This window comes from Dendrobates tinctorius, unplaced genomic scaffold (genome assembly GCF_039654945.1).
Source record: "Dendrobates tinctorius isolate UK_male_01 unplaced genomic scaffold, ASM3965494v1 ptg000250l, whole genome shotgun sequence".
Lineage (NCBI taxonomy): Eukaryota > Metazoa > Chordata > Amphibia > Anura > Dendrobatidae > Dendrobates > Dendrobates tinctorius.
Genome location: NW_027361917.1, coordinates 51237857 through 51264607, shown reverse-complemented (window position 1 = coordinate 51264607; position 26751 = coordinate 51237857). Strand labels below are relative to the sequence as shown.

Below are 26751 nucleotides of genomic sequence, written 5' to 3'. Positions count from 1 at the left end.
TAGGGAGTCGGCTCTCTTAAATCCAGCCTGAGACTCCAGATGTCCACTCCTCTTCCTCATTATCAGGTGGCAGGTCTCTGTTAATTAGATCAGCTTCATTACCTCCTGCCACCACCAGAGGGAGCCCGGAAAGAGAACTCACAACTCCTCTGTCAGCACAACCAGCTCCCTCACCAAAAACCAGAGGCAGACCAGAAAATGAGTTCACAAAACGCCACCCTCCCCTGACCCCTCCTCCTAAGAGGACTCTGATGCACAGGGGTAGCTTGTAGTGAGGGTAGAGTATTGCCCCTACTCCCTGGCAGCACCTCTGCTGCCCCCACCGGAGAAGAAGGGGACAGTTGTAGCAAGATGGCAGAGACAGTAGCCTCCAGGCAACAGCCCTCACATGACTGATCCCAGCTGACTACTTCCCTGGACTGCCAATCTATGACCAGGTTGTGTTTTTTCAACCAAGAGAGTCCTAAAATGATGGGTGTTTGCATTTCCCCAAGACGTAGCATGACAGGGACTATTCATGATGAGTCCCTATATGCAGGTGTATATCATCTATAAATTGGGTCACCCTCCCCTAGCTGAGTGGGACAGAGTCAATGGCCTGGACGCATAGGGGTTTTGCTAGAGTCCTACGCCTCAGGCCATGGGTCTGGACTATAGTTGAGCGAAATGCGTCAGTCAATTTAAAAAATCACCGACTTTCGCCAAAGTCGGGTTTCATGAAATGAAACCCGACCATAGCGTGAAATCAGCCATAATGTCGGTGAAGCGAGCGCCAAAGTCACGTTTCAAATGATGCTTCCAGCACCTTTTTTCAGCCAATGATGGAGGACGCACACTGTGGGCAATGCGATGACATAGGCAGCGGCCACTACTGTTGTGAGTTCATTTTCCCCTTCGACACTGAGGTCTGGTGAACTCCCTATTCTGGTAAAGGAAGGTAATGAGCCTGATTATCAGGCACCTGAGTCTAATGATGATGACTGGCTGAGTGGAGTCACGGACTGGATATAAGGCTGCCGACGCCCTTCTGCCCTGCGGGTGATTTCTCTGTGGACTTCTTTGAGACCAGTCTGATTCCTGCTCCTCTAAAGCTAAGTTTTCTGCTTTGCCTGTTAGCATTTGTGTTTTGTTTTTTGTTTGCCTTGCTTTTCTGGATTCTGCCATTCCCTGCTGGGGTGAGCTGAATCTCCTTTTGCCTGTTGCTCTGTCTTCAGAATATTCCTGAGTACTGACATAGCTTTTTGAAGCTTAGCGTCTTCAGGGCCTTTTTTCACTGTCAGTTTGTTGGCTCTTATTTTTGTAGGGTTTTTCACGGATTGCAGACAGCAGCCTTCCTGTCCTTTCCTATCTAGTTAGCTTGGGCCCCGTCTTTGCTCAGTCTATCTTTCTGTCTGTGTTAGTGTTCTTTCTTCTTGCCTCACCGTCATTATATGTTGGGGGCTGCCTTTTGCTTTGGGGTCTGCTCTGGGGCAGTTTAGATTTCCCTTTCTGTCTTTAGGCTAGGCGGTTCTCCGGCTGTGATCGAGGGGTCTAGGTCATCGTAGGAACCCCCCACGGCTACTGCTAGTTGTGTTGATAGGTTCAGGGGTCTGCAATCGGATAGCTGCCAACTTCTCTGGTTTTCTGGACTTAGCTAGCATTTCTGTTTTTGCCTCCTACGGTGACTCATTCATAACAGAGGCGGGTGATTCTGTTATGAATGAGTCACCGTAGGAGGCAAAAACAGAAATGCTAGCTAAGTCCAGAAAACCAGAGAAGTTGGCAGCTATCGGATTGCAGACCCCTGAACCTATCAACACAACTAGCAGTAGCCGTGGGGGGTTCCTACGATGACCTAGACCCCTCGATCACAGCCGGAGAACTGCCTAGCCTAAAGACAGAAAGGGAAATCTAAACTGCCCCAGAGCAGACCCCAAAGCAAAAGGCAGCCCCCAACATATAATGACGGTGAGGCAAGAAGAAAGAACACTAACACAGACAGAAAGATAAACTGAGCAAAGACGGGGTCCAAGCTAACTAGGTAGGAAAGGACAGGAAGGCTGCTGTCTGCAATCCGTGAAAAACCCTACAAAAATAAGAGCCAACAAACTGACAGTGAAAAAAGGCCCTGAAGACGCTAAGCTTCAAAAAGCTATGTCAGTACTCAGGAATATTCTGAAGACAGAGCAACAGGCAAAAGGAGATTCAGCTCACCCCAGCAGGGAATGGCAAAATCCAGAAAAGCAAGGCAAACAAAAAACAAAACACAAATGCTAACAGGCAAAGCAGAAAACTTAGCTTTAGAGGAGCACGAATCAGACTGGTCTCAAAGAAGTCCACAGAGAAATCACCCGCAGGGCAGAAGGGCGTCGGCAGCCTTATATCCAGTCCATGACTCCACTCAGCCAGTCATCATCATTAGACTCAGGTGCCTGATAATCAGGCTCATTACCTTCCTTTACCAGAATAGGGAGTTCACCAGACCTCAGTGACGAAGGGGAAAATGAACTCACAACACACTACCATCTTAGAGAAGGGCATTGAAGTGATTGGCTTACTTTGTGTGGCGTCACAGTGGGTATAAAACGCTGTGACCGCCGATCGCCATCTTACTTCTCCCGATCTTAGCATAGGGAGAGGTGCTGCTGCTGATTCTGAATAGCGAGAGCGTTAGGCAGGGAAGAAGAAAAAAAACTGCTTCTGCTGATAGCCCTTTTCACTGTACAGTAGAGTTGAGCGACTTTTGTTTTTTTAGGGTCGAGTTTCGTTTCGTGAAACCCGACTTTTCCAAAAGTCGGGTCGAGCAAGATCGGCTGATTATAGGGAAAAGTCGGGGTTGTCCCGAAACACGAAACCCAATGTAAGTCAATGGGGAATAAAAGTCGGCAGTGAGAGGAGGACAGGAAACACACCTACAGTGCCCATTTGAATGCCAAAAGCATCAATTCTTCTTACTTAAGCTTGTCAACCTTAATTAACTTCATAATACAAGTTACGCACTGAAAAATGGGGGTTATTTGGCTAAAGTTGTGGGGGGGTAGGGCTGGCTCCAGGTTTTCATGTGCCCTGTGCGAAAGAGCGCCCCTTTAACACATACCACAACTCATCATGCTCCGATACGGCAGAGAAATAGCGGTATAGTACAATGAAAAATACTTCACTTTTTACATCTCATGACGAGGCCCATCTATTTCTCCATACAGAATCATTGGTCCCATATAATGTTTGAAACAATATATGATGAGCTCCACATAATGCTACAGTATATGTTGGTCCCCATGGATGAAGCTCCACTGTCTTATGGGCCCAAATAATGCTCCAAACATAATGGGCCCCATTTCTAATGCTCTAGTGTATAATGGGCCCTGTAAATGCTGCTCCAGTGTCTGATGTCCACCTTTGGAATGTTCCAGTGTATGGTGGGCCCCATCTATCATTCTCCAGAGTATAGTGCTCCCCAAAAATTGCTGTCCCAACATTGAAAACAATCAAATAAGTCTCCTCGCTAGGGAATCCCTGTACTAGTCTGGACTCCTCGTCGTCCCCATCTTCCATCTCACTGCACAGTATTTCAACCTTGCAAGTGCTGTGATCCTGAGCAAGCAGGGGGGCCCACTCGTTGGCGACGGCACTGGCACAGGGCCCCTGATAGTACGGTGGTGTGTCTGATGGCGGGTGGGCCGAACCTGCACTTTCATCTGCAGCTTCCTCTTTGTCACCGTGTAAGATGGAACTGTATATGGGAAGGGTAACCTGAGTTTCATTAGGGTCAGATTCAGGCCGTGTAGCGTGCGAGGGGAATGTAGTGGTCTGGGTCAATGTACCAGCAGATTCATCGAGCAGTGGCTGGGCATCAGTGCACTTGTGTCACCCCCAGGAGTACGGTCGCCACAGTGGCATTACCTTCCTCCTAGGGAGTGTGATGTCATGCTTGGGAGCAACGAAGGATCTCTCTAGCAGGTTAACTGATTGGACGGCGTTATTCCCACGAGTCATGACCCTCCAAACAGCGTTCATGAAGGCAAAGTGTTTGTTTTACGTGGGCAGTATGGTTGCAAAGCTGAACCTTAAAGGAATGTCCAGAAGGGCACCACCAGGAGTGGAGCCTACGGTTAAATTCGACTCCACCTGGGAAACCTCAACCATGCCAGCTACAGAAAAGATGCACACATTGCAAGCTTAATTCTGTTAACGAACGAGACTCTGTCATGCCCCGCGGTCCGAGTCCGGCTTACTAGAGGGACACGTGAGGCTCTGGCACATGAGATTGGCCAATAACTGGTGTGTCATGCCCTTACATGTCCGTTGCTGCATGTGCGCTACACTGAAAAGGCCAGCGTTTGTCACTTACAGGTGCAGATAACCCCCTGAACAACGTTAGTGATGGGGATCACTGATTACAATTATTACCCGCGAACGATGATTTCCCAGTAAGTGCAGGTCAACCGCAGTTCCGGAATTAGGCCTAACCGTCATTCCTGAAAAAATGAAAAACTTACGTGTGCAAACCACAGGTGCTGTAGCTTGCTTAACAGCTCGCAAGCCGTTCTCACGCCCAGTATGGATTACACGTGATTGCACAAAGGTGAGAAAGGGTACTGTATCCCCGGATAACATGTATGGATAGCGTACACATTCAAAAGATATGTCTATACATCAGGAGGCAGGCTCAGACGGTGTTAGGCCCAGTATGGATTGCACGTGATTGCACAAAGGTGAGAAAGGGTACCGTATCCCCGGATAACATGTATGGATAGCGTACACATTCAAAATATATGTCTATACATCAGGAGGCAGGCTCAGATGGTGTCAGGCACAGTATGGATTTGACGGCCCAGACTACACAGCGGAGGAGCAGGGAGAGGTAAAGATTGCAAATGCTGGGGCCCTGCCCAAGCAAGGGGGGCCCACTCGTGGGCGTCGGTACTGGCACTGGGCCCCTCATAGTACGGCGGTGTGTCTGACGGTGGGTGTGCACCACCACCGTCAGAGACACTTGATTGCACTATGAGGGACCCTGTGCCAGTGCCCGCGCCCAAGAGTCGGCCTACCCACCTGTCCAGGGCAACGGCACTCGCACGGTGTCATGCGCTAGGTGGTGACCCCGGCCATGAGGGGGGAGGCAGCACAGTTAGGGAGTTTTAGAAAGTGGCATATGTTGATGTTGGACATTCAGCTGATGCAAAAGGCGAAATAGGTCAAATCCCAGGAAGAGGTGGACCAAAGCAAGCCATTTTTCTGTCACCCTATGTGTCATCAGGGGAAGGTGGGACAAAATCCTTGGAAACCCATGCATGGTTCATTTTAATGAAGGATAGATCATCCACATTTTGGGTTGACAGACGGGTCCTTTTTTCTGTCAGGATTGATCCAGCTGCACTGAAGACTCTTTCCGATAGCACACTTGCAGCTGGGCAAGCGAGCTCCTGTAAGGCATATTGTGCCAATTCAGGCCAGGTGTCCAGTTTAGCGGCCCAATAGTCAAAGGGGAATGACCTGTGTGGGAGAACATCGATATGGGAGGAAAAGTAGTTTGTAACCATAGTTGACAACTGCTGTCTCTTGTCACTTTCCATCGATGCAGTATTACCAGTTGTGTGAGCGGTACTTGAAAAATCAGTCCACAACATTGTCATGAAACCCCTGTCTCCAACGCCACTTCTGCTGTGTGCACCATGAACACCTCTGCCAAGCTGTCCCCGGCCCGTACGGCTCGTGTGAGAACCATCACCGCTGCTGTGTGCTGGGAATGCCTCAAGCAACCGATTTACCAGAGTTGCTTGTTTATTAGCCAATATTAGGTCAAGGTTCTCCTGTGGCATGATGTTTTGTAATTTGCCTTTATAGCATGGATCCAGGATGCTGGCCAACCAGTAGTCGTCATCGTTCATCATTTTGGCAATGCGGGGGTCCCTTTTTAGGATCTGCAAGGCATAATCTGACATGTGGGCCAATGTTCCCGGTGTCAATGATGCACTGCGAGTGCTGGTTGGAGGAGCACTTTCTGGCAAATCCACATCCCTCCAGTCACGCACAAACCCTGTACCAGACCTTGCCACGCCAACATTTTCACTTGCCCCACGAGATGCATCCTCCTCCCCTAAGTAATCATCCTCCTCCTCCTCTTCTTCCTCCACCTCGTCCAGGAGAGGTCCCTGAGCAGACAATGGCTGAATGTCATCAAGGATTCCCTCCTCCTCTTCCTCCTCATCAACATTGGCTGCAGACGCCTGCTCCTTAAGGTGTGTCAAAGTTTGCATGAGCAAACAAAGAGGGAAGATTGGAGGGCACCGCTGAATGAAATCAAATATGGGGGGGTTCACCAAAAGCAAGTCAAAAATTGAAACATGAAACTGGAAGGAAAGCGGCTTGCTTATACAATGGGAACACCACAGATATAAATGATATGCACACAATTTTATTGAAAAAAATCAACACAGACAAGGAAAAGCACAAATTCCATAAAAACATTTAAAAACATGTGCAAACAGAATCATAAACCATGTCATGTAGTACTGACATGATAACCCACCCACATCAAAAAATCCCACAGAAATAGACAAACAACCACATGAAATGTCTAGTATAGCATAATTTGAATGAAGTAGATCCAAAAAAGATCTAAAATGCACAATCCAAAAAAAAAAAAAAATGTATGCAGTTGAAAACTATTCACAGCACCATGAAAAATGTGTATGCAAAAACCTTATGGGAGGATGAGGCTGATATGTGTGCACCCCTGGTGTGATTAATAAAAGCATGCAAACCGCATGTTACCAGGAAAGTACAGCCAGTAAAAAATTGAATGCAAAAACCCATATAGGACAAAGGAGCTGGTGACTGAGCACCCCTGGTGTGCTGAGTGAGTACGTGTAGACCACAAACAACCAGAAGATGCAAACAATAACCATCAATTATACCAGAACTCCATGGATACACATATAAAAAGCGATGAAAGTGCCTAGTGCCTCTGTGAGATAAGATGGTGGGGGGGAGCAAACCCCACGCGTATCGCCACCAACGAGTGGCTTTCTCAAGGGAGGGATAGAGCGCTAAATCCATGTGTGTGTCGGTCATATTTATATGGTAAGCACATGTGCAGTATAATTAAGTTAACACTTACTGGAGTGAGGCAATGAGAGAAACACATGGCAGTGGCCATCTTGTCAGCATAACATGGCTAGCAATAAAGTTGAGCAGGGTGGTTAGACCACGCATGCGTGGAGAGCATCAAGAAATCAAGCGATTAGATACAGATACAGCCGCGGCCATCTTGTCAATGTCAGACAAGAGGGCAATTAAGTTTGAACAAATGCACAAAGGGAAAAAAAAAACCAAAAAAAAAAAAAACCCCAAAACATATGTTTATAGACATTCGCGTCAAATACGCGCCTGCGGCATCTGGAATATAGTTAATTTTTATTGTAAAACAGTAGATACACTCAGTTAATCACCACAGAATGTGCATCTAAATACTGTACGTACTATATACCATATATAATGAAATGATCACAATATGCTCTAGATAGAAGCCTGCGCAGACATTTACACATGAAGGTAAGCACACATGCAATGAAGCACATGCCCAAACATCCGTGCAAAATTTTTTGCATCTATAATCCTCAAGCTGAAATCTACCCTAATCAACCAAATGGGCACAATACGCTGCATATAGAAAATGGATATTGATACTATTTTATAATTAGTGGCATATAAGGCTACTTTCACACATCAGTTTTTTGCCGTCAGGCATGATCCGGCTTTTTTTAGAAAAAACGGATCCGGCATAAATTTTGGAGAACTGTAGAAACGGATCCGTTTTTTTGCTGGATCCGTCTCTGTTCCTGGAGGCTGGCCAATTGGATCTGAGCATGCGCAGACTTAAAAAAAACGGATCCGGTGGCTGGATCCGTCTTTTTCTGGATCCGGCGCATTCCGGCGCCCATAGACTTTCATTGTAGCAAAAAGCTGGAAGCGCCGGATCCGGCGCTTCCGGCTTTTTCGCCGGAGACAAAAAACGTTACAGTAGACGTTTTTTCAAGACGCCGGAATGAGACAAGTTGCCGGATCCGGCAAAAAACGGATGAAACGCAATGCCATCCGGCACGATCCGGCGCTAATGCAAGTCAATGGGGAAAAACCGGATCCGGCATTGCATTTTGCCGGATCCGTTTTTTCCAAAAAAAGCCGGATCGCGCCTGAAGGCAAAAAACTGATGTGTGAAAGAGGCCTAAACATCTATCAAAAACACAAATATGAAATCAGATGCATAAAAAAATCTATAGATATAAATCTAAGTATATCTCCATATGATGAAGTAAACGCATCCACAGTGTATACTCATATGCGTAAGTTGTAAAAAAAGTTTGCATGAGCAGACGCATAAGTGGGAGGCTCATGCTTAGGATGGCGTCGTCTGCGCTTACCAGCCGTGTGCATTCCTCAAAACACTGAAGGACTTTACAGAGGTCTTTCAGCTTCGACCACTGCACACCTGTCAACTCCATGTCTGATCTCAAAGTGCCTGGCCGTGTATCCTCCCACAAATGCATTATGGCCTGCCTCTGCTCGCACAGCCGCTCCACCATGTGCAGGGTGGAGTTCCACCTTGTTGCAATGTCGATAATGAGGCGGTGGTTGGGAAGGTGGAGCAATCGCTGCAGCTTCTGCATACGAACGGAGTGTACAGGTGACCAGCGGATGTGCGCGCACAGTCTTCGCACCTTCTGGAGCAGGGCTGTTAACTCCGGATAATTTTTGAGGAAGCACTGCACCACCAGGTTCAAGGTGTGAGCCAAGCAAGGTATGTGGCTGAGTTTTGAAAGGGCTATGGCTGCCACAAAATTACGGCCGTTATCACTAACTACCTTGCCTGCCTCAAGATGTACACTGCCCAGCCATGACTCCGTTTGTCGCTTCAAGTACTCGGCCAGCACCTCGGCGGTGTGTCTGTCGCCCAAACACATCATCTGCAACACAGCCTGCTGATGCATTCCACTAGCTGCTCGATAGGGGGACACCTCGTGTGCAACAGTGGCAGCTGCAGATGGAGTGCTCGTACGACTGCGCTCTGTGGACGAGCTTTCGCTTCTGGAGGAGGAGGAGGAGGAGGGTCGAACGCCTACAGCCAATTGTTTCCTATACCGTGGGCTAGGCAGCACTGTCCCACCACCACTGTCCCCTGTGGACCCTGCATCCACCACATTAACCCAGTGCGCAGTGATGGACATGTAACGGCCCTGGCCATGCCGACTGGACCATGCATCAGTTGTGAGGTGCACCTTTCCACTCACTGACTGCTTGAGTACATGGACAATGCGGTCTTTTACATGATGGTGGAGGGCTGGGATGGCTTTGCGAGAGAAGAAGTGGCGACTGGGTAGGTCATAGCGTGGTACTGCGCTTTCCACCAACCGATAGGGCATCATCTCAAACGAGATTAGTTTGGCAATGTGGGCGTTCAAACCCAGTGTACGCGGATGAGAGACTGAGTACTTTCTTGACCTACTCATAGTGTCTGGGAGGGTGAGCTGGACTTGAGAGCTGCATATGGTGGAAGTAGCGGTGGACAGGGCGGACTGAGAGAGGGTTGATGATGGTGATGGAGTTGGTGTTCTTTCTGATGGCCTAGATTCAGTATTTTGTTGATATAACAGTGGGATTCCCTGACTGCTGTGGCCTTGCAACGACACCTCAACATTTGCTGCTGTGCTAACCGGTGGGCTTACAGTGGGGGAAACAATGTAGCGTTGCTGACTACCTTCTTTGTGATCAGTTGCACATGTGGCACTTGAGGTTTGGTGTTGTGTCCACGCTTGCAAGTGCATGCTGGTTAAATGTCTAAGCATGCAACTGGTATTCAAATTTTTCAGATTTTTCCCTCGGCTAAAGGTCTTTGCGCACTTCTTACAGATAACCTTGGCCTGATCATGAGGATTTTATTCAAAAAAGTGCCACACTGCACTCTTCCTACTTTGGCAGACATTTTGCGGCCTAGCACGCTGTGATCTTTTGACCCTCTGGACAAGCTGTCCAGCAACTCTTTTGATTTTTGGAACCTGTCTTTGGAGTGCTCCGGGCCTGCCAGATAACAGCTGTTGCGATGTTGATGTCTGCTGTGGATGCTCCTCATCTGAGCTATTGGAAGCAGCACCCTCTTCCCCCAATGGATGCCAATCTGGGTCAACAACTGGGTCATCCATCACCTCCTCTTCAATGTCATGTGCACCTTCCTCTGTGTCACCGTGTATGGTGGTATAGTGTGCGGGAAGGGGCACCTGAGTCTCATCAGGGTCAGAATCTGGCTCTGTACACTGCGAGGACAATGTAGTGCTCTGAGTGAATGTACCAGCAGAATCATCTGTCAGCGGCTGTGCATCAGTGCACTACATGTCAGATTCATCTTGGCCTGGGTAATTCACCATTTCACTTGATAATCCAGGCATGGTATGTGAAAACAGCTCCATGGAGTAATCAGTAGTATGGCCTGCGTCATCCTTCAATCTTGGTTGGGGTGAAGGACACAAGGAAAGGTGTGGTTCATGAACATGAGCCTCCAATGACGACTCAGTGCTTTTACTTTTTACAACTTCAGAAGAGGAGGCGATAGAGCTGGAGGCTGAGTCAGCAATGTAAGACAAAACTTTTTCCTGATGCTCTGGCTTTAAAAGCGGTTTGCCAACTCCTAGAAAACTAAGCCTTCGAAGCCTTATGGAGCCAGACGATGACGCAGGCTCAACACCTCCTGCATTCGGTCCTATTTTGCTCTTGCCACTACCATCAGATCCACCACCAACACCATCATTACCAGCTGCCAAACCCCGCCCAATTCCACGGCCTCTTCCACCAGCCTTCCTCATTTTTTGTAGAAATGTAGACAAAATCCAACAAACTATATAGTAATGTAAAACAAGGTACAAGGTGTCTATAGGATAAGGGAGATTTTGAATTTCTGCACACACTTGTGGACACTGGACACTTATGGATTATGTGAGGCCCAATGAATATCACAGCGCTATGTCACAGGCTCGATGGCACAGGTGTGAAAAAAGTGACTACAGGATAAGGGAGATTTTGAATTTCTGCACACACTAGTGGACACTGGACACTTTTGGATTGTGTGAGGCCCACTGAATATCAGAGCGCTATGTCACAGGCTCGATGGCACAGGTGTGAAAAAAGTGACTACAGGATAAGGGAGATTTTGAATTTCTGCACACACTAGTGGACACTGGACACTTTTGGATTGTGTGAGGCCCACTGAATATCAGAGCGCTATGTCACAGGCTCGATGGCACAGGTGTGAAAAAAGTGACTACAGGATCACAGAGATTTTGAATTTCTGCACACACTAGTGGACACTGGACACTTTTGGATTGTGTGAGGCCCACTGAATATCAGAGCGCTATGTCACAGGCTCGATGGCACAGGTGTGAAAAAAGTGACTACAGGATAAGGGAGATTTTGAATTTTTGCACACACTAGTGGACACTGGACACTTTTGGATTGTGTGAGGCCCACTGAATATCAGAGCGCTATGTCATAGGCTCGATGGCACAGGTGTGAAAAAAGTGACTACAGGATAAGGGAGATTTTGAATTTCTGCACACACTTGTGGACACTGGACACTTATGGATTGTGTGAGGCCCACTGAATATCAGAGCGCTATGTCACAGGCTCGATGGCACAGGTGTGAAAAAAGTGACTACAGGATAAGGGAGATTTTGAATTTCTGCACACACTAGTGGACACTGGACACTTTTGGATTGTGTGAGGCCCATTGAATATCAGAGCGCTATGTCACAGGCTCGATGGCACAGGTGTGAAAAAAGTGACTACAGGATCACAGAGATTTTGAATTTCTGCACACACTAGTGGACACTGGACACTTTTGGATTGTGTGAGGCTCACTGAATATCAGAGCGCTATGTCACAGGCTCGATGGCACAGGTGTGAAAAAAGTGACTACAGGATAAGGGAGATTTTGAATTTCTGCACACACTAGTGGACACTGGACACTTTTGGATTGTGTGAGGCCCATTGAATATCAGAGCGCTATGTCACATTCTCGATGGCACAGGTGTGAAAAAAGTGACTACAGGATCACAGAGATTTTGAATTTCTGCACACACTTGTGGACACTTATGGATTGTGTGAGGCCCACTGAATATCAGAGAGCTATGTCACAGGCTCGGTGGCACAGGTGTGAAAAAAGTGACTACAGGATAAGGGAGATTTTGAATTTCTGCACACACTAGTGGACACTGGACACTTTTGGATTGTGTGAGGCCCACTGAATATCAGAGCGCTATGTCACAGGCTCGATGGCACAGGTGTGAAAAAAGTGACTACAGGATAAGGGAGATTTTGAATTTCTGCACACACTAGTGGACACTGGACACTTTTGGATTGTGTGAGGCCCACTGAATATCAGAGCGCTATGTCACATTCTCGATGGCACAGGTGTGAAAAAAGTGACTACAGGATAAGGGAGATTTTGAATTTCTGCACACACTTGTGGACACTGGACACTTATGGATTGTGTGAGGCCCACTGAATATCAGAGCGCTATGTCACAGGCTCGGTGGCACAGGTGTGAAAAAAGTGACTACAGGATAAGGGAGATTTTGAATTTCTGCACACACTAGTGGACACTGGACACTTTTGGATTGTGTGAGGCCCACTGAATATCAGAGCGCTATGTCACAGGCAGAAATTGGCTAGTGTATCACAAACTACAATTTGTATGTAGAATTGGGCAGAATAGGAATCTCCCTAGAGTGTAGGGAAAAATATGAAAATAACAAACAAGCCATATACTCCCTGATCCGCAGAAATCCACGCGTGTTCCACGCCGATCTCCCGTGGAGAGCAGCAGCATCAGCTGATGCGACCGCTCTCTAGTGGCTCAAGGAATCCAGTGTCGGGAGGTAGGTATCTTTCCGCACTGTATACCTCCGCCATTGTAGAAAAATAGTCCCTAGTCTCACTTTTGGCAGTGCTGTGTGAAAAAGTTCCCACGCAGCATTTGCCATAAAGTGAGACCAGGGACTATTTTTTTACAGTGGCGGAGGAATACAGTGCGGAAGGATACCTACCTTCCGACACTGGATTCCTGAGCCCCGTAGAGAGCGGTCGCATCAGCTGATGCTGCTGTTCTCCACGGAAGATCGTCGTGGGACACTTACTCGTGGATTTCTGCGGATCAGGGAGTATTTGGTGGTTTGTTATTTTCAGATTTTTCCTTAGATGACACTGGCTTCGGGGATCAAAGTGACAAGTAATGGTGAGTATGTACTCTATGTTGTATGTACTGTATGTCTATATGTATGTATTGTATGAATGTATTGTATGTATGTTGTATGTCTGTAGCATGTTGTATGTATGTAGTATATATGTATGGTGTATGAATGTAGTATATATGTAGTATGTATGTAGTATGTATGTAGTATGTATATATGTAGTATGTATGTATTATGTATGTAGTATGTATATATGTAGTAAGTATGTAGTATTTATGTAGTATGTATATATGTAGTATGTATGTAGTATGTATATATGCAGTATGTATGTAGTATGTGTGTAGTATGTATGTATGTAGTATGTATATATGTAGTATGTATGTAGTATGTATATATGTAGTATGTATGCAGTATGTATGTACAGTCATGGCCAAAAGTTTTGAGAATGACACAAATATTAATTTTTACAAAGTCTACTGCTTCATTTTTTATAATGGCAATTTGCATATACTCCAGAATGTTATAAAGAGTGATCAGCTTAACAGCAATTACTTGCAAAGTCAATATTTGCCTAGAAAATGAACTTTATCCCCCAAAACACATTTCAACATCATTGCAGCCCTGCCTTAAAAGGACCAGCTAACATCGTTTCAGTGATTGCTCCATTAACACAGGTGTGGGTGTTGATGAGGATAGGGCTGGAGATCAATCTGTCATGATTAAGTAAGAATGACACCACTGGACACTTTAAAAGGAGGCTGGTGCTTGGCATTATTGTTTCTCTTCTGTTAACCATGGTTATCTCTAAAGAAACACGTGCAGTCATCATTGCACTGCACAAAAATGGCCTAACAGGGAAGAGTATCGCAGCTAGAAAGATTGCACCTCAGTCAACAATCTATCGCATCATCAAGAACTTCAAGGAGAGAGGTTCCCTTGTTGCCAAAAAGGCTCCAGGGCGCCCAAGAAAGACCAGCAAGCATCAGGACCGTCTCTTAAAAGTGTTTCAGCTGCGGGATCGGGCTACCAGCAGTGCAGAGCTTGCTCAGGAATGGCAGCAGGCAGGTGTGAGTGCATCTGCATGCACTGTGAGACGGAGACTCTTGGAGCAAGGCCTGGTCTCAAGGAGGGCAGCAAAGAAGCCACTTCTCTCCAGAAAAAACATCATGGACAGACTGATATTCTGCAAGAGGTACAGGGAGTGGACTGCTGAGGACTGGGGTAAAGTCATTTTCTCTGATGAATCCCCTTTTCGATTGTTTGGGACATCTGGAAAACGGCTTATTCGGAGAAGACCAGGTGAGCGCTACCACCAGTCTTGTCTCATGCCAACTGTCAAGCATCCTGAAACCATTCATGTGTGGGGTTGCTTCTCAGCCAAGGGAATGGGCACTCTCTCAGTCTTGCCTAAAAACACAGCCATGAATAAAGAATGGTACCAGAATGTCCTCCAAGAGCAACTTCTCCCAACCGTCCAAGAGCAGTTTGGCGATCAACAATGCCTTTTTCAACACGATGGAGCACCTTGCCATAAAGCAAAGGTGATAACTAAATGGCTCAGGGAACAAAACATAGAGATTTTGGGACCATGGCCTGGAAACTCCCCAGATCTTAATCCCATTGAGAACTTGTGGTCAATCATCAAGAGACGGGTGGACAAACAAAAACCTTCAAATTCAGACAAAATAAAAGCATTGATTTTGCAAGAATGGACTGCTATCAGTCAGGAATTGATCCAGAAGTTGATTGAGAGCATGCCAGGGAGAATTGCTGAGGTCCTGAAGAAGAAGGGTCAACACTGCAAATATTGACTTGCTGCATTAACTCATTCTAACTGTCAATATAACCTTTTGTTACTCATAATATGATTGCAATTACACTCACTGGCCACTTTATTAGGTACACCATGCTAGTAACGGGTTGGACCCCCTTTTGCCTTCAGAACTGCCTCAATTCTTCGTGGCAGAGATTCAACAAGGTGCTGGAAGCATTCCTCAGAGATTTTGGACCATATTGACATGATGGCATCACACAGTTGGCGCAGATTTGTCGGCTGCACATCCCTGATGCGAATCTCCCGTTCCACCACATCCCAAAGATGCTCTATTGGATTGAGATCTGGTGACTGAGGAGGCCATTTGAGTACAGTGAACTCATTGTCATGTTCAAGAAACCAATCTGAGATGATTCGAGCTTTATGACATGGCGCATTATCCTGCTGAAAGTAGCCATCAGATGCCTGTTCTTAGCTGAGAGGAGTGGTACCCAGTGTGGTCTTCTGCTGCTGTAGCCCATCTGCCTCAAAGTTCGACGCACTGTGCGTTCAGAGATGCTCTTCTGCCTACCTTGGTTGTAACGGGTGGCAATTTGAGTCACTGTTGCCTTTCTATCAGCTCGAACCAGTCTGCCCATTCTCCTCTGACCTCTGGCATCAACAAGGCATTTCCGGCCACAGAACTGCCGCTCACTGGATTTTTTTTCTTTTTCGGACCATTCTCTGTAAACCCTAGAGATGGTTGTGCGTGAAAATCCCAGTAGATCAGCAGTTTCTGAAATACTCAGACCAGCCCTTCTGGCACCAACAATCATGCCACGTTCAAAGGCACTCAAATCACCTTTCTTCCCCATACTGATGCTCGGTTTGAACTGCAGGAGATTGTCTTGACCATGTCTACATGCCTAAATGCACTGAGTTGCCACCATGTGATTGGCTGATTAGAAATTAAGTCTTAACACACAGTTGGACAGGTGTACCTAATAAAGTGGCCAGTGAGTGTATATTTCTGTATGTGATAAAAACATCTGACAAACAGATAAAAACCAGAGGGCAGCAGATCATGTGAAAATATAATATTTGTGTCATTCTCAAAACTTTTGGCCATGACTGTATGTAGTATGTATGTAGTATGTATATATGTAGTATGTATGTAGTATGTATGTTGTATGTATGTAGCAGGTATGTAGTATGTATGTAGTATGTACATATGTAGTATGTATGTAGTATGTATGTTGTATGTATGTAGTGTGTATATATGTAGTATGTATGTAGTATGTATGTAGTATGTATATATGTAGTATGTATGTATTATGTATGTAGTATGTATGTAGTATGTATATATGTAGTATGTATGTAGTATGTATGTAGTATGTTTTTTTTTTTTACATTCAACACATTAACCGGATGATGGGACTACTACTGTCCCATCATTGGCTAATGTGTCAATCACCGTCATGGTAGCAGGCATAGCCCGATGGGACTTGTAGTCCCATCGGACGATGCCTGCACAGACCCCGGACAGTCGGCACAGCCCCCCGGACAGTCGGCACAGCCCCCGGCAGGCCGGTACAGACCCCCGGCAGTCCGCACAGACCCCCGGGCAGTCGGCACAGACCCCCGGAAGGTCCGTACACACCCCCGAGAGGCTGTACAAGGACAAAAAAGGTTTTTTCTTATTACGATACCGGAAGTTCCATAGACTTGAATGGGACTTCCGGTATCGGAATCGGCGATACCCGATACTTTTTTTTAGATCGGCCGATCCATTCCGATACGATATTTTTCAGTATCGGCTGGTATCGCTCAACACTAATCATGAGTTGTGGTATGTGTTAAAGGGGCGCTCTTTCGCCCAGGACACATGAAAACCTGGAGCCAGCCCTACCCCCCACAACTTTATCCAAATAACCCCCAGTTTTCAGTGTGTAACTATTATTATAAAATAAATTAAGGTTGACAAGCTTCAGTAATAAGAATTGATGTTTTTGGCATTGAAATGGGCACTGTAGGTGTGTTTACTGTCCTCCACTCCCTGCTGACTTTGCTTCCCCATTGACTTGCATTGGGTTTCGTGTTTCAGTCGGACCCCCGACTTTTCCCTATATTCGGCCAATTTCGTTCGACCCGACTTTTGAGATAGTCGCTATCTCTAGTCTGTACAAAGTGAGCATCTACCAGATTGACACCTGCTCCACTGTCCACAAGCACTGGTATACCCTCAGTTACCCCACCAACCACCACTTCAGCAGACAGGGTACACTGAGGGGAAAAAATGGAGAAAATATCCACTCCCTAGTCGCCTCCGTCCACACAACCAGGGGGACGCGGCTTCTTAGATGGTACTACTTTGGTGCAATCTGGGCAGACACAGATGAAATGACCAGTCTACCCACAGAAAAAGCATGCCCCCACACCATGGCAAACCACAGGCAACCCCGTTTGGGAACCAAGTCCTCCCACCTGCATGGGTTCTTCCACCAGCTCAGGTGTGTTCTCCTCCCTAGCAAGAACTACAGGGGGCACCTTTGATGTATGTCTCTCCCTCAAGTGTCTATCAACTCAGATGGCACGGGACATGGCGACCTCCAATGACCTGGGAGCAGCATACTGCACAAGAGTATCCTGCAACCTTGGGGACAGACCCTGCATAAACTGGTTCCTAAGGGCAGGGTCATTCCACTGTGTGTCAGTGGCCCACCTCCTGAACTCCGAGCAGTACTCCTCAGCCGGCTGACCCCTATGCTTGATTTTTTGGAGTCGGGATTCTGCCAGGGAGACACCATCAGAATCTCCATACACCAGTGCCAAAGCCACAAAAAACTCATCCACTGACAGTAGAGATGGAGAACCGGTCGGCAGGGAGAAGGTCCACGATTGGGGGATCACCCTTAAGAAGGGATATGATAATTCAAACATGTTGTCCCTCACTCCCTTCTGAATGAGGGAGCAGGGAGTGAGGAACAATGGGAACACCAGGGACACAATAACAGCAGTAGGCCCTGTCGATAGGGAATGGGGAAATGGACACCTCCTGCACTCACCTAAGGATGTGCCCTGATCTCCCTATCGTCCCTATACGGGTTCTTTCACCCCGTCGCCTACCAAGATACCTAATTCCTCACTTGCCCTGCTCCTATCCCTAAGTAGGGAACTGGCAGGTGAGCACACTGGTCCCACCGCTGCACTAATACAACAAAAAAGAAAGGAAAAACAGGCACCACAGGGAATGGGGAACAAAAATATAAGACTTAACTTTCTCTGCTGCAATGCACCGCACAGCAGAGTAAGGCATCAGGTCACAGCATTCAGCTGAGGCACCACTGCAACAGAAAGCTCCTGTCTCCAGTTCGGTTGGTCTCCACAAGGACCTTTATAACCAACAGTCAGCTGATGCATCAGGTGACCTTTTAAGGAGGTGGGAGTGGTCACCACCCACATCAGCAGAACTAGCAGCAATGCAATTACACCAGCATGAGAGTGGGGGGAAAACACTGATATTACCCCCCCCGATGGCCAGAAAGAAAAAAAATGCTTTAATATGAGAAGCCAAATATGCCACAGATCTCTGCTCTAGAGCAGATCTGCATGGAAGAATGGGCTAACATACTATCAACAGTGTGTGCCAATCTTGTGAAGACTTACAGAAAACGATTGACTCTCATAGTTGTGGTCTACCTATGATGTCAATTACAGGTCTCTCTCATCTTTTTAAGTGGGAGAACTTGCACAATTGGTGGCTGACTAAAAGCTTTTTTTCCCACTGTAAGTATGGTGTGGCGACTGCTCAAACTGACCAAACTAAAGTAGAGAGTGACTCACAAGGAGAACATACTCATCTTAAAAAATGTAGGAAGGACTTGAGCTATCGATACTGCGCTGAGCAGTGTGAACATCTCATAATTGCATGTTCATGTTGTGGAGTGCTACAGGCTAAATAATGGGGAAGATTATTCATAGTATTTGTCTCTCTCAGTGTCCTGAGCGTCCAAATACAGTTGAAACTGAAAGTGGCAATGGGCGGACCATGATCCTTACCACTGACAATGGTCATGCATGCATAGAGAGACACATATTTCTGAGTTTGTTTTTGGCAGCAATTTTTAAATAAATTCACAATTTTCACACTTTCAATATTTGTATCCTTAAACCAGTCATGCTTTACAAAAAAATTAATAAATAACATGTCCCATATGTCTACTTTATATCTGCATCATTTTTCAGAGGTCATTTTATTTTGTTAGGATGTTAGGCTAGTTTCACACTTGCTTTTTTTTGCAGCGCGTTTTTCCCGCAAAAAAACGCATTAAAAAAACGCATACAAATGCATACAAACGCTGCGTTTTTTTCCAGCATTTTAATGCGCATGCAGGAAAAAAACGCAGCGTTTTTGCGCGTTTGTATGCGTTTTTTGTGCGTTTGCGTTTTTTTACAGATTTTGGAAAAACCCCACAAAAAAGAAAAAACAACCATTCAACAACACACAAGACCAATGGGACTTCATTGTGGGTGTGGTATGTTAATATATATAGACCCTGTCTACAGTATTCTTCACATTTGCTTGATTCTTCTCGTGACCATGGATCTGCGCTGGAAGAGTTTTCACTTCAACTTGGATTTGGACATCGCGATGGCTCAGGCGTATGCAGTTGCTTGCCATGAACAAAGGAAGAGAGAGAGGCAGCGAAGACGGCGGCGTATGTGGATACATCCGATTGTTGAACTCCGGGAGAGCCGTGGGGCATACCACACCCTCTACAGCGAGCTACGTGCAAACCCGGAGAAATTTACTGATTATATCCGGATGTCCCACGAAAGTTTCATGGATTTGCTTGCTCGTGTCCAACAATCCATCCGGAGACAGGACACACAGCTCCGTCGTGCGATTCCTCCTGAGGAACGGCTACTGGTGACATTACGGTATGTTTTAAAAACAAAGGGGTGTGGTCTGATGTTTTTTTTGTAAATTTAGTATTCAAAACCTTGGGTAATTAGTTTTCGTGAATGTACTAATATTTTTTTTTATAGTTTTTAAAAATAATATACATAAATATTAATTTTACTTCTTTGTCTGTTCACAGATTCCTGGCGACTGGAGAAACCCTATCCTCACTACACTTCCAGTACCGTATTGGAATCTCTACCTTGTCTGGAATTGTTGCTGACACCTGCCGGGCTCTCTGGAATGTTCTTTGCCCAGAATTTATGCCCCTGCCCACCGCTGAAAAGTGGATGGAAATTGCTGACAAATTCTGGACAGTATGCAATTTTCCCAACTGTTTGGGAGCTGTTGATGGGAAACACATACGGATCATCAAACCCCAAAGAACGGGATCTGAGTACTATAATTACAAAAAGTACTTTTCAATAGTACTCATTGCAATTGCGGATGCCGGATGTATGTTTGTAGCAGTGGACATTGGAGCATTTGGCCGTGGTAATGACTCGCAGGCTTTTAAAAACTCAGACATGGGCCGGAGGTTGTATGGCAACCAATTTAATTTCCCTATGCCACGGCCTCTTTCTCACACCGAAGCTCCGCCACTGCCCTTTGTAATGGTTGGCGATGAGGCTTTTCAAATGTGCGGAAACTTACTGAAACCCTACTCCAGCCGGGACTTGGACCACACCAAAAAAAATTTTAATTACAGGCTGACCAGGGCCAGAAGAACTGTCGAGTGTGCTTTTGGGATTCTTGTTTCCAGATGGCGAATTCTGGGCACGGCCATTAATCTTAAACTTGAAACAGTCGATGAGGTGGTGAAGGCCTGTGTGGTTCTACATAACTTTGTGATGGCTAAAGAGCACACGACCTTTGAACTGGACGATGATGCTCCTAACCCATTGCCTGAATTCACTCAGCACACTCTCAGGTCATCCGTTGAAGTTGGCCAAATGAGGGACAAATTTGCGGCCTACTTTATTTCTGATGTAGGACGGGTGCACTGGCAAGATGAAATGGTGTAATGTTGTTGTTTATGGTAATAAAAATCCTTATTTGATACCATTACTGAGTGCACTATATTTTTTAAACTCCAATTAATTAAAAAACTTCCCATGTATAACTGAATTTTGTTATGTTCACACACCTGGGCAGGTAAATACACATACGAGTTAAAATGCAGCATTGCTAGTCTGCGTGAAATATATTGGAATGAGCAAAGCTGCAGGCCATGAATCAGGAAACCATTTTTTTTCAAGAGAAAATTGTGCAACTAGTTTAAAACAAAGTATGTGATTTTCTCAAAACACAACCCTCAAAACCCAACCCCAATGAAAGTCCATGGGGAATACAAGTCAGCATTGAGTGGATGAATGTAATCTGCTCATGTAATCTGCTCCATTACAAGTTATTACACTAGGCCTTGGAATGACTATACTAGGCCGTGGTATTTCAAATATGAGTATAGTAGGCCTTGGGGCTAGTAGTATAGTAATATGTGAAATACCACGGCCTAGTATAGTCATACCAAGGCCTACTGTAATAACTCGATTTTTAACAACTAGCATCTTGTTTCACCAAAAACAAAGTGTTGAAACTAGAAAGAAACTTATTTTTTAGACAAGTTTCAACAATTTGTTTTTCATGAAACCAGATTCTATTTGGTAAAACTAGAGTTATTACACTAGGCCTTGGAATGACTATACTAGGCCGTGGTATTTCAAATATGAGTATACTAGGCCTTGGGGCTAGTAGTATAGTAATATGTGAAATACCACGGCCTAGTATAGTCATACCAAGGCCTACTGTAATAACTCGATTTTTAACAACTAGCATCTTGTTTCACAAAAAACAAACTGGTGAAACTAGAAAGAAACTTATTTTTTAGACAAGTTTCAACAGTTTGTTTTTCATGACACCAGATTCTATTTGGTAAAACTAGAGTTATTACACTAGGCCTTGGAATGACTATACTAGTCCATGTTATTTCACATATGACTATACTAGCCCTTGGGTTGGTTTTTAACATGTATTTACCCATCAGTGTGTGTGAGCGGCGCAAACAACATTAATGAAACTTATTAATGGTGAACCACAAATGTAAATTTATTTTTTATCACAAAAAAAAAATTATTTTTTACGGCGTTTGGGGGCAGATGGTTTCAATTTGGGGGTGTGCAGGGAATATGCAACACTTGCAGTTGAAGACGGTGTTTGAGGGGAAGGGGCAACAAAACTTGTGGGGGAAGGTAGTCCAGTTAAGGGAATTAAACTTGGAACACTTGTAGGAGAGGAAATCTGTTCAGTTACATTAGTTGTAATGGCATGTCGCCGTAGGCTTGTGTGCCTGGACCGACTTTGGCCCAATGCCCGCCTTGATTGATTTCGCCTTGAAGTAGGGGCAAATATGGAATGTAGGTCCCCCGTCTGCTGGTATGGCTGCTGCTGCTGAGGTGGCGGCTGCTGCTGCAGAGGTGGCGGCTGCTGCTGAGGTGGCGGCTGCTGCTGAGGTGGCGGCTGCTGCTGAGGTGGCTGCTGCTGCTGAGGTGGTTGCTGCTGCTGCTGAGGTGGCGGCTGCTGCTGAGGTGGCTGCTGCTGCTGAGGTGGCGGCTGCTGCTGAGGTGGCTGCTGCTGCTGAGTTGGCTGCTGCTGCTGAGGTGGCTGATGCTGCTCTTCGTTGTCAGTGCTCGTCCTTGCAGGAGGACTGGTGGCGGCAGTGATGGCCCAGGTTTGCAGAGTGGTGGTGGCAGGGCTACTACATGTTGTTGTAGCGGCAGGGCTGTTCCATGTTTGCCTAGTGGTGGCTGAGCTCCACGCATGCATGGGATTGGCGGTGGTGCTCCAGACAGGAGCAGCGCTTGCCATGGTGGTGTCGGTGAAGTGACCAGCTGCACTCAGACTTGTGGTGGTGTAACGGTGGGTGTCCTGGCTTTGAATAGAGGTGTCCGTGCAGTGGTATGCAGCACAAGTCGGTAGTGAGGTGAAGCGAGTCAATGGTGGCACAGGTGGAAAGGACACCACTGACTGCTGACCGTACCGATTATGCTGCATAGCCTGCAAGAAAGCATTGTTGCAGGCCTGCAGCACATTCAGCTGTTGATCAGGACTAAGGTGTTCCGCCATGCCCTTTTCAATCTTACTAAAAAAATGGTGTGCTGGTCTGTTGAGGTCGGCCTCCAGACGGTCAAGGCGCTGTTCTACAGAATTGAAGCGGTGTTCAAAGTGGTTAAAACCACGTTCCATGAGTGCAAAACCGCTTTCAACTCTGTCGGACAGTGACTTGAGGCTGGAATTAAATGTCTCGCTCAAATGCATAAACTCGGGCAAGACATTCCTGTCCAAGGCCCTCTGCCGCTGGCGGGTAGTGCCCGCATAACCAGTGGCAGAGACCTGGGACAGGGGAACACCTGATGGCCCAGCTTCCTGGTCACCAGCTGTGTGTGTGGCTGACCTGCAAGGTGCTTCCTGGCTGTCGGATGGCTGGGACGGGTCAGAGGACGTCCGAGGAAGGACCGCTCCAGGGCCAGGTTGCAGGGTGCTGCTCCAGGTGCTGTGGAAGAAAGGAAAATCATTACTACCATGCCTTTACAAGAAGCATCAGCTGTGGATTAGAAAAACACAGATTAATAAAAATAAAAACCCAAAATGTATAATACTTACGATCTTGTGGCAAGGACCGGTCTTAGGAACAGCAACGCGTGATAGTGACGGTATCTAGTTCTGGTCCTTGACGCAGATCCACTGCGAACCTGGCCCTCAGCACGAACATCACTGTTGAAGCGGTCCTTGATTGAACGCCAACGTGTTCGGACTTTGTCCACTGTTGATAAAAAAAAACAGTGCCGTCAAGGACAACAGTCACTGCGGCACAATGTAGCAATACAATACTCAAAGCAGTCACTGTAGACCCCGATGACACTGTTGGGTTTCCTGCTAGAATACGCCAAGCACGAAACCCAACAGTGCCGTCAAGGACAACAGTCACTGCGGCACAATGTAGCAATACAATACTCAAAGCAGTCACTGTAGACACCGATGACACTGTTGGGTTTCCTGCTAGAATACGCCTAGCACGAAACCCAACAGTGCCGTCAAGGACAACAGTCACTGCGGCACAATGTAGCAATACAATACTCAAAGCAGTCACTGTAGACCCCGATGACACTGTTGGGTTTCCTGCTAGAATACGCCTAGCACGAAACCCAACAGTGCCGTCAAGGACAACAGTCACTGCGGCACAATGTAGCAATACAATACTCAAAGCAGTCACTGTAGACCCCGATGAAACTGTTGGGTTTCCTGCTAGAATACGCCTAGCACGAAACCCAACAGTGCCGTCAAGGACAACAGTCACTGCGGCACAATGTAGCAATACAATACTCAAAGCAGTCACTGTAGACCCCGATGACACTGTTGGGTTTCCTGCTAGAATACGCCTAGCACGAAACCCAACAGTGCAGTCAAGGACAACAGTCACTGCGGCACAATGTAGCAATACAATACTCAAAGCAGTCACTGTAGACACCGATGACACTGTTGGGTTTCCTGCTAGAATACGCCTAGCACGAAACACAACAGTGCCGTCAAGGACAACAGTCACTGCGGCACAATGTAGCAATACAATACTCAAAGCAGTCACTGTAGACCCCGATGACACTGTTGGGTTTCCTGCTAGAATACGCCTAGCACGAAACCCAACAGTGCCGTCAAGGACAACAGTCACTGCGGCACAATACAGAGCAGGGAAATACTCACTAAACGCCTTTTTGGAGGATGCTGTGGCGCTGTCCCAGCCATCCATCAACGCTGCGGCCACCTCATTCCATAGCCGCCGGGTCACCACATTGTCCTTGTACAGCCGGTCACGGCTGTCCCACAACGGCGAACGCTCCTGGACCAGGCTGATGAGCTGCTCATTATCCAGGTAGACGTCTTCATCCCGTTGTGGAACCTAGACAAAACACATTCATTAGAATAATCAAATTTAAATTGAATAAAAAGTTACAAAAAAAGAAACAAAAAAATGAGTAAAAATAGAAGATAAAAAATAAAGAACATTACAAATCATTTGATACTTACATTCCGTATCACCACCGGGACTTGGCTTCGCTGCTCCTGCTCTTCGCCCTCACTAGTGCCGTCCGCAGATGATGATGACGATGTCTTAAGAAAGTTGAAAAAACGTAAGAGATTTGGAGAAGCAGCAGATATACTTACCAGATGCACGAAAATAATCACCTCACGGTCTGCTTGCGCCAATTCCTGCCGCGATGGGGAATACTCTGATTCTGAAGACATACTGCATGTAAAAATAATAAAAATTATTAGTACATACATAATTTAAAAGGACAGGCATATAATGTAATATACTCACATTCTTCGCTGATATAATGGGTTCTTGGTTGACTGTCTGCTCTTCAATCTCTCAGTGTAGTAGTGGCAGAGTTTTGGCAGGCACCTCCTTTATATAGACTTTTTTTTTTTGACTTTAGAAGATTCTAACTAGGATAAAAAGTGGACACCACCCAAAAAACGCAGCGCTAAAAAATCGCATACCTGCGCATGCCAGTGCGCACGTATGCGCATCCATAGGCTATAATGGCCATTTTTAGCGCAAAACGTGCGCATACGTGCGCATGCGCTTTTTTCCAGGGCCAAAAAATGCAACATGCAGCGTCTGGAAAATACCAACGCACACCCCAAAAAAACGCAGCGCATGAAAATCGCATACATGCGCTTACAAGCGCGCATGTATGCGCACCCATGTTAAATATAGGGGAAAAATCGCATGCGCACGTATGCGTTTTTTTCCAGCGCTAAAAAACGCAAATGTGAAACCAGCCTTAGAGGGGTTAAAACTAGCAACAATTTCTCATTTTTTCAACAAATTTGCAAAACCTGTTTCTTCAGGGACCTATTCAGATTTAAATGGACTTTTTGGGGCCTATACATTGGAAACTCCCAAAAGTGATACCATTTTAACCCCTTCACCCCCAAGGGTGGTTTGCACGTTCATGACCGGGCCAATTTTTACAATTCTGACCACTGTACCTTTATGAGGTCATAACTCTGGAACGCTTACATGGATCCCGGTGATTCTGACATTGTTTTCTCGTGACATATTGTACTTCATGTTAGTGGTAAAATTTCATTCAAATAACTTGCGTTTATTTGTGAGAAAAACGGAAATTTGGCGAAAATTTTGAAAATTTCGCGATTTTCCAACTTTGAATTTTTATGCCCTTAAATCACAGAGATACGGCACACAAAAAACTTGATAACTAACATTTCCCACATGTTTACTTTACATCAGCACAATTTTGGAACCAAAATTTTTTTTTGTTAGGAAGTTATAAGGGTTAAAAGTTGACCAGCGATTTCTCATTTTTACAACACCATTTTATTTTTAGGACCACATCACATTTGAAGCCACTTTGAGGGGTCTATATGATAGAAAATACCCAAAAGTGACACCATTCTAAAAACTGCACCCCTTAAAGTGCTCAAAACCACATTCAAGAAGTTTATTAACCCTTTAGGTGCATCACAGGAATTTTTTTGAATATTTAAAAAAAAATGAACATCTAACTTTTTTTCATAAAAAAAATACTTCATGTTCAATTTTTTTTATTTTACCAAGGGTAACAGGAGAAATTGAACTGCAAAAGTTATTGTGCAATTTGTCCTGAGTAAGCAGATACCTGATATGTGGGGGGGAACGACTGTTTCAGCGCATGGCAGAGCTCAGAATGGAAGAAGCGCCGTTTGACTTTTTCAATGCAAAATTGGCTGGAATTCAGATTGGACGCCATGTC

The 26751-nt window shown here is 45.9% G+C and overlaps 3 protein-coding genes across 3 annotated transcripts in view; 1 reads left to right on the top strand and 2 right to left on the bottom strand.

Annotated features, from left to right (window-relative positions):
* Positions 1–26751, bottom strand: part of ESR1 (estrogen receptor 1) — a 333527-nt gene that overhangs the window by 292266 nt on the left and 14510 nt on the right. The window lies entirely within an intron of this gene.
* Positions 17514–21004, top strand: LOC141063564 (uncharacterized). Its single transcript, XM_073557684.1, has 2 exons — positions 17514–19914; positions 20076–21004. Exons 1-2 carry the CDS (start codon positions 19319–19321, stop codon positions 20959–20961), a joined length of 1482 nt encoding a protein of 493 aa, XP_073413785.1. The 5' UTR covers positions 17514–19318; the 3' UTR covers positions 20962–21004.
* On the bottom strand, positions 22015–24920 carry LOC141063563 (uncharacterized). The gene is made up of 2 exons (XM_073557683.1): positions 24692–24920; positions 22015–23756 (listed from the first exon to the last, which is right to left on the bottom strand). Exon 2 carries the CDS (start codon positions 23249–23251, stop codon positions 22067–22069), a length of 1185 nt encoding a protein of 394 aa, XP_073413784.1. The 5' UTR covers positions 23252–23756; positions 24692–24920; the 3' UTR covers positions 22015–22066.

Excerpts from the sequence above, each read along its gene's own strand:
- LOC141063564 (XM_073557684.1), top strand. The coding sequence starts at position 19,319 with ATGCATACAAACGCTGCGTTTTTTTCCAGCATTTTAATGCGCATGCAG. Across the intron at positions 19,915-20,075 it reads CGGCTACTGGTGACATTACG|ATTCCTGGCGACTGGAGAAA; the intron begins GTATGTTTTAAA and ends GTCTGTTCACAG.
- LOC141063563 (XM_073557683.1), bottom strand. The coding sequence starts at position 23,251 with ATGCATTTGAGCGAGACATTTAATTCCAGCCTCAAGTCACTGTCCGAC.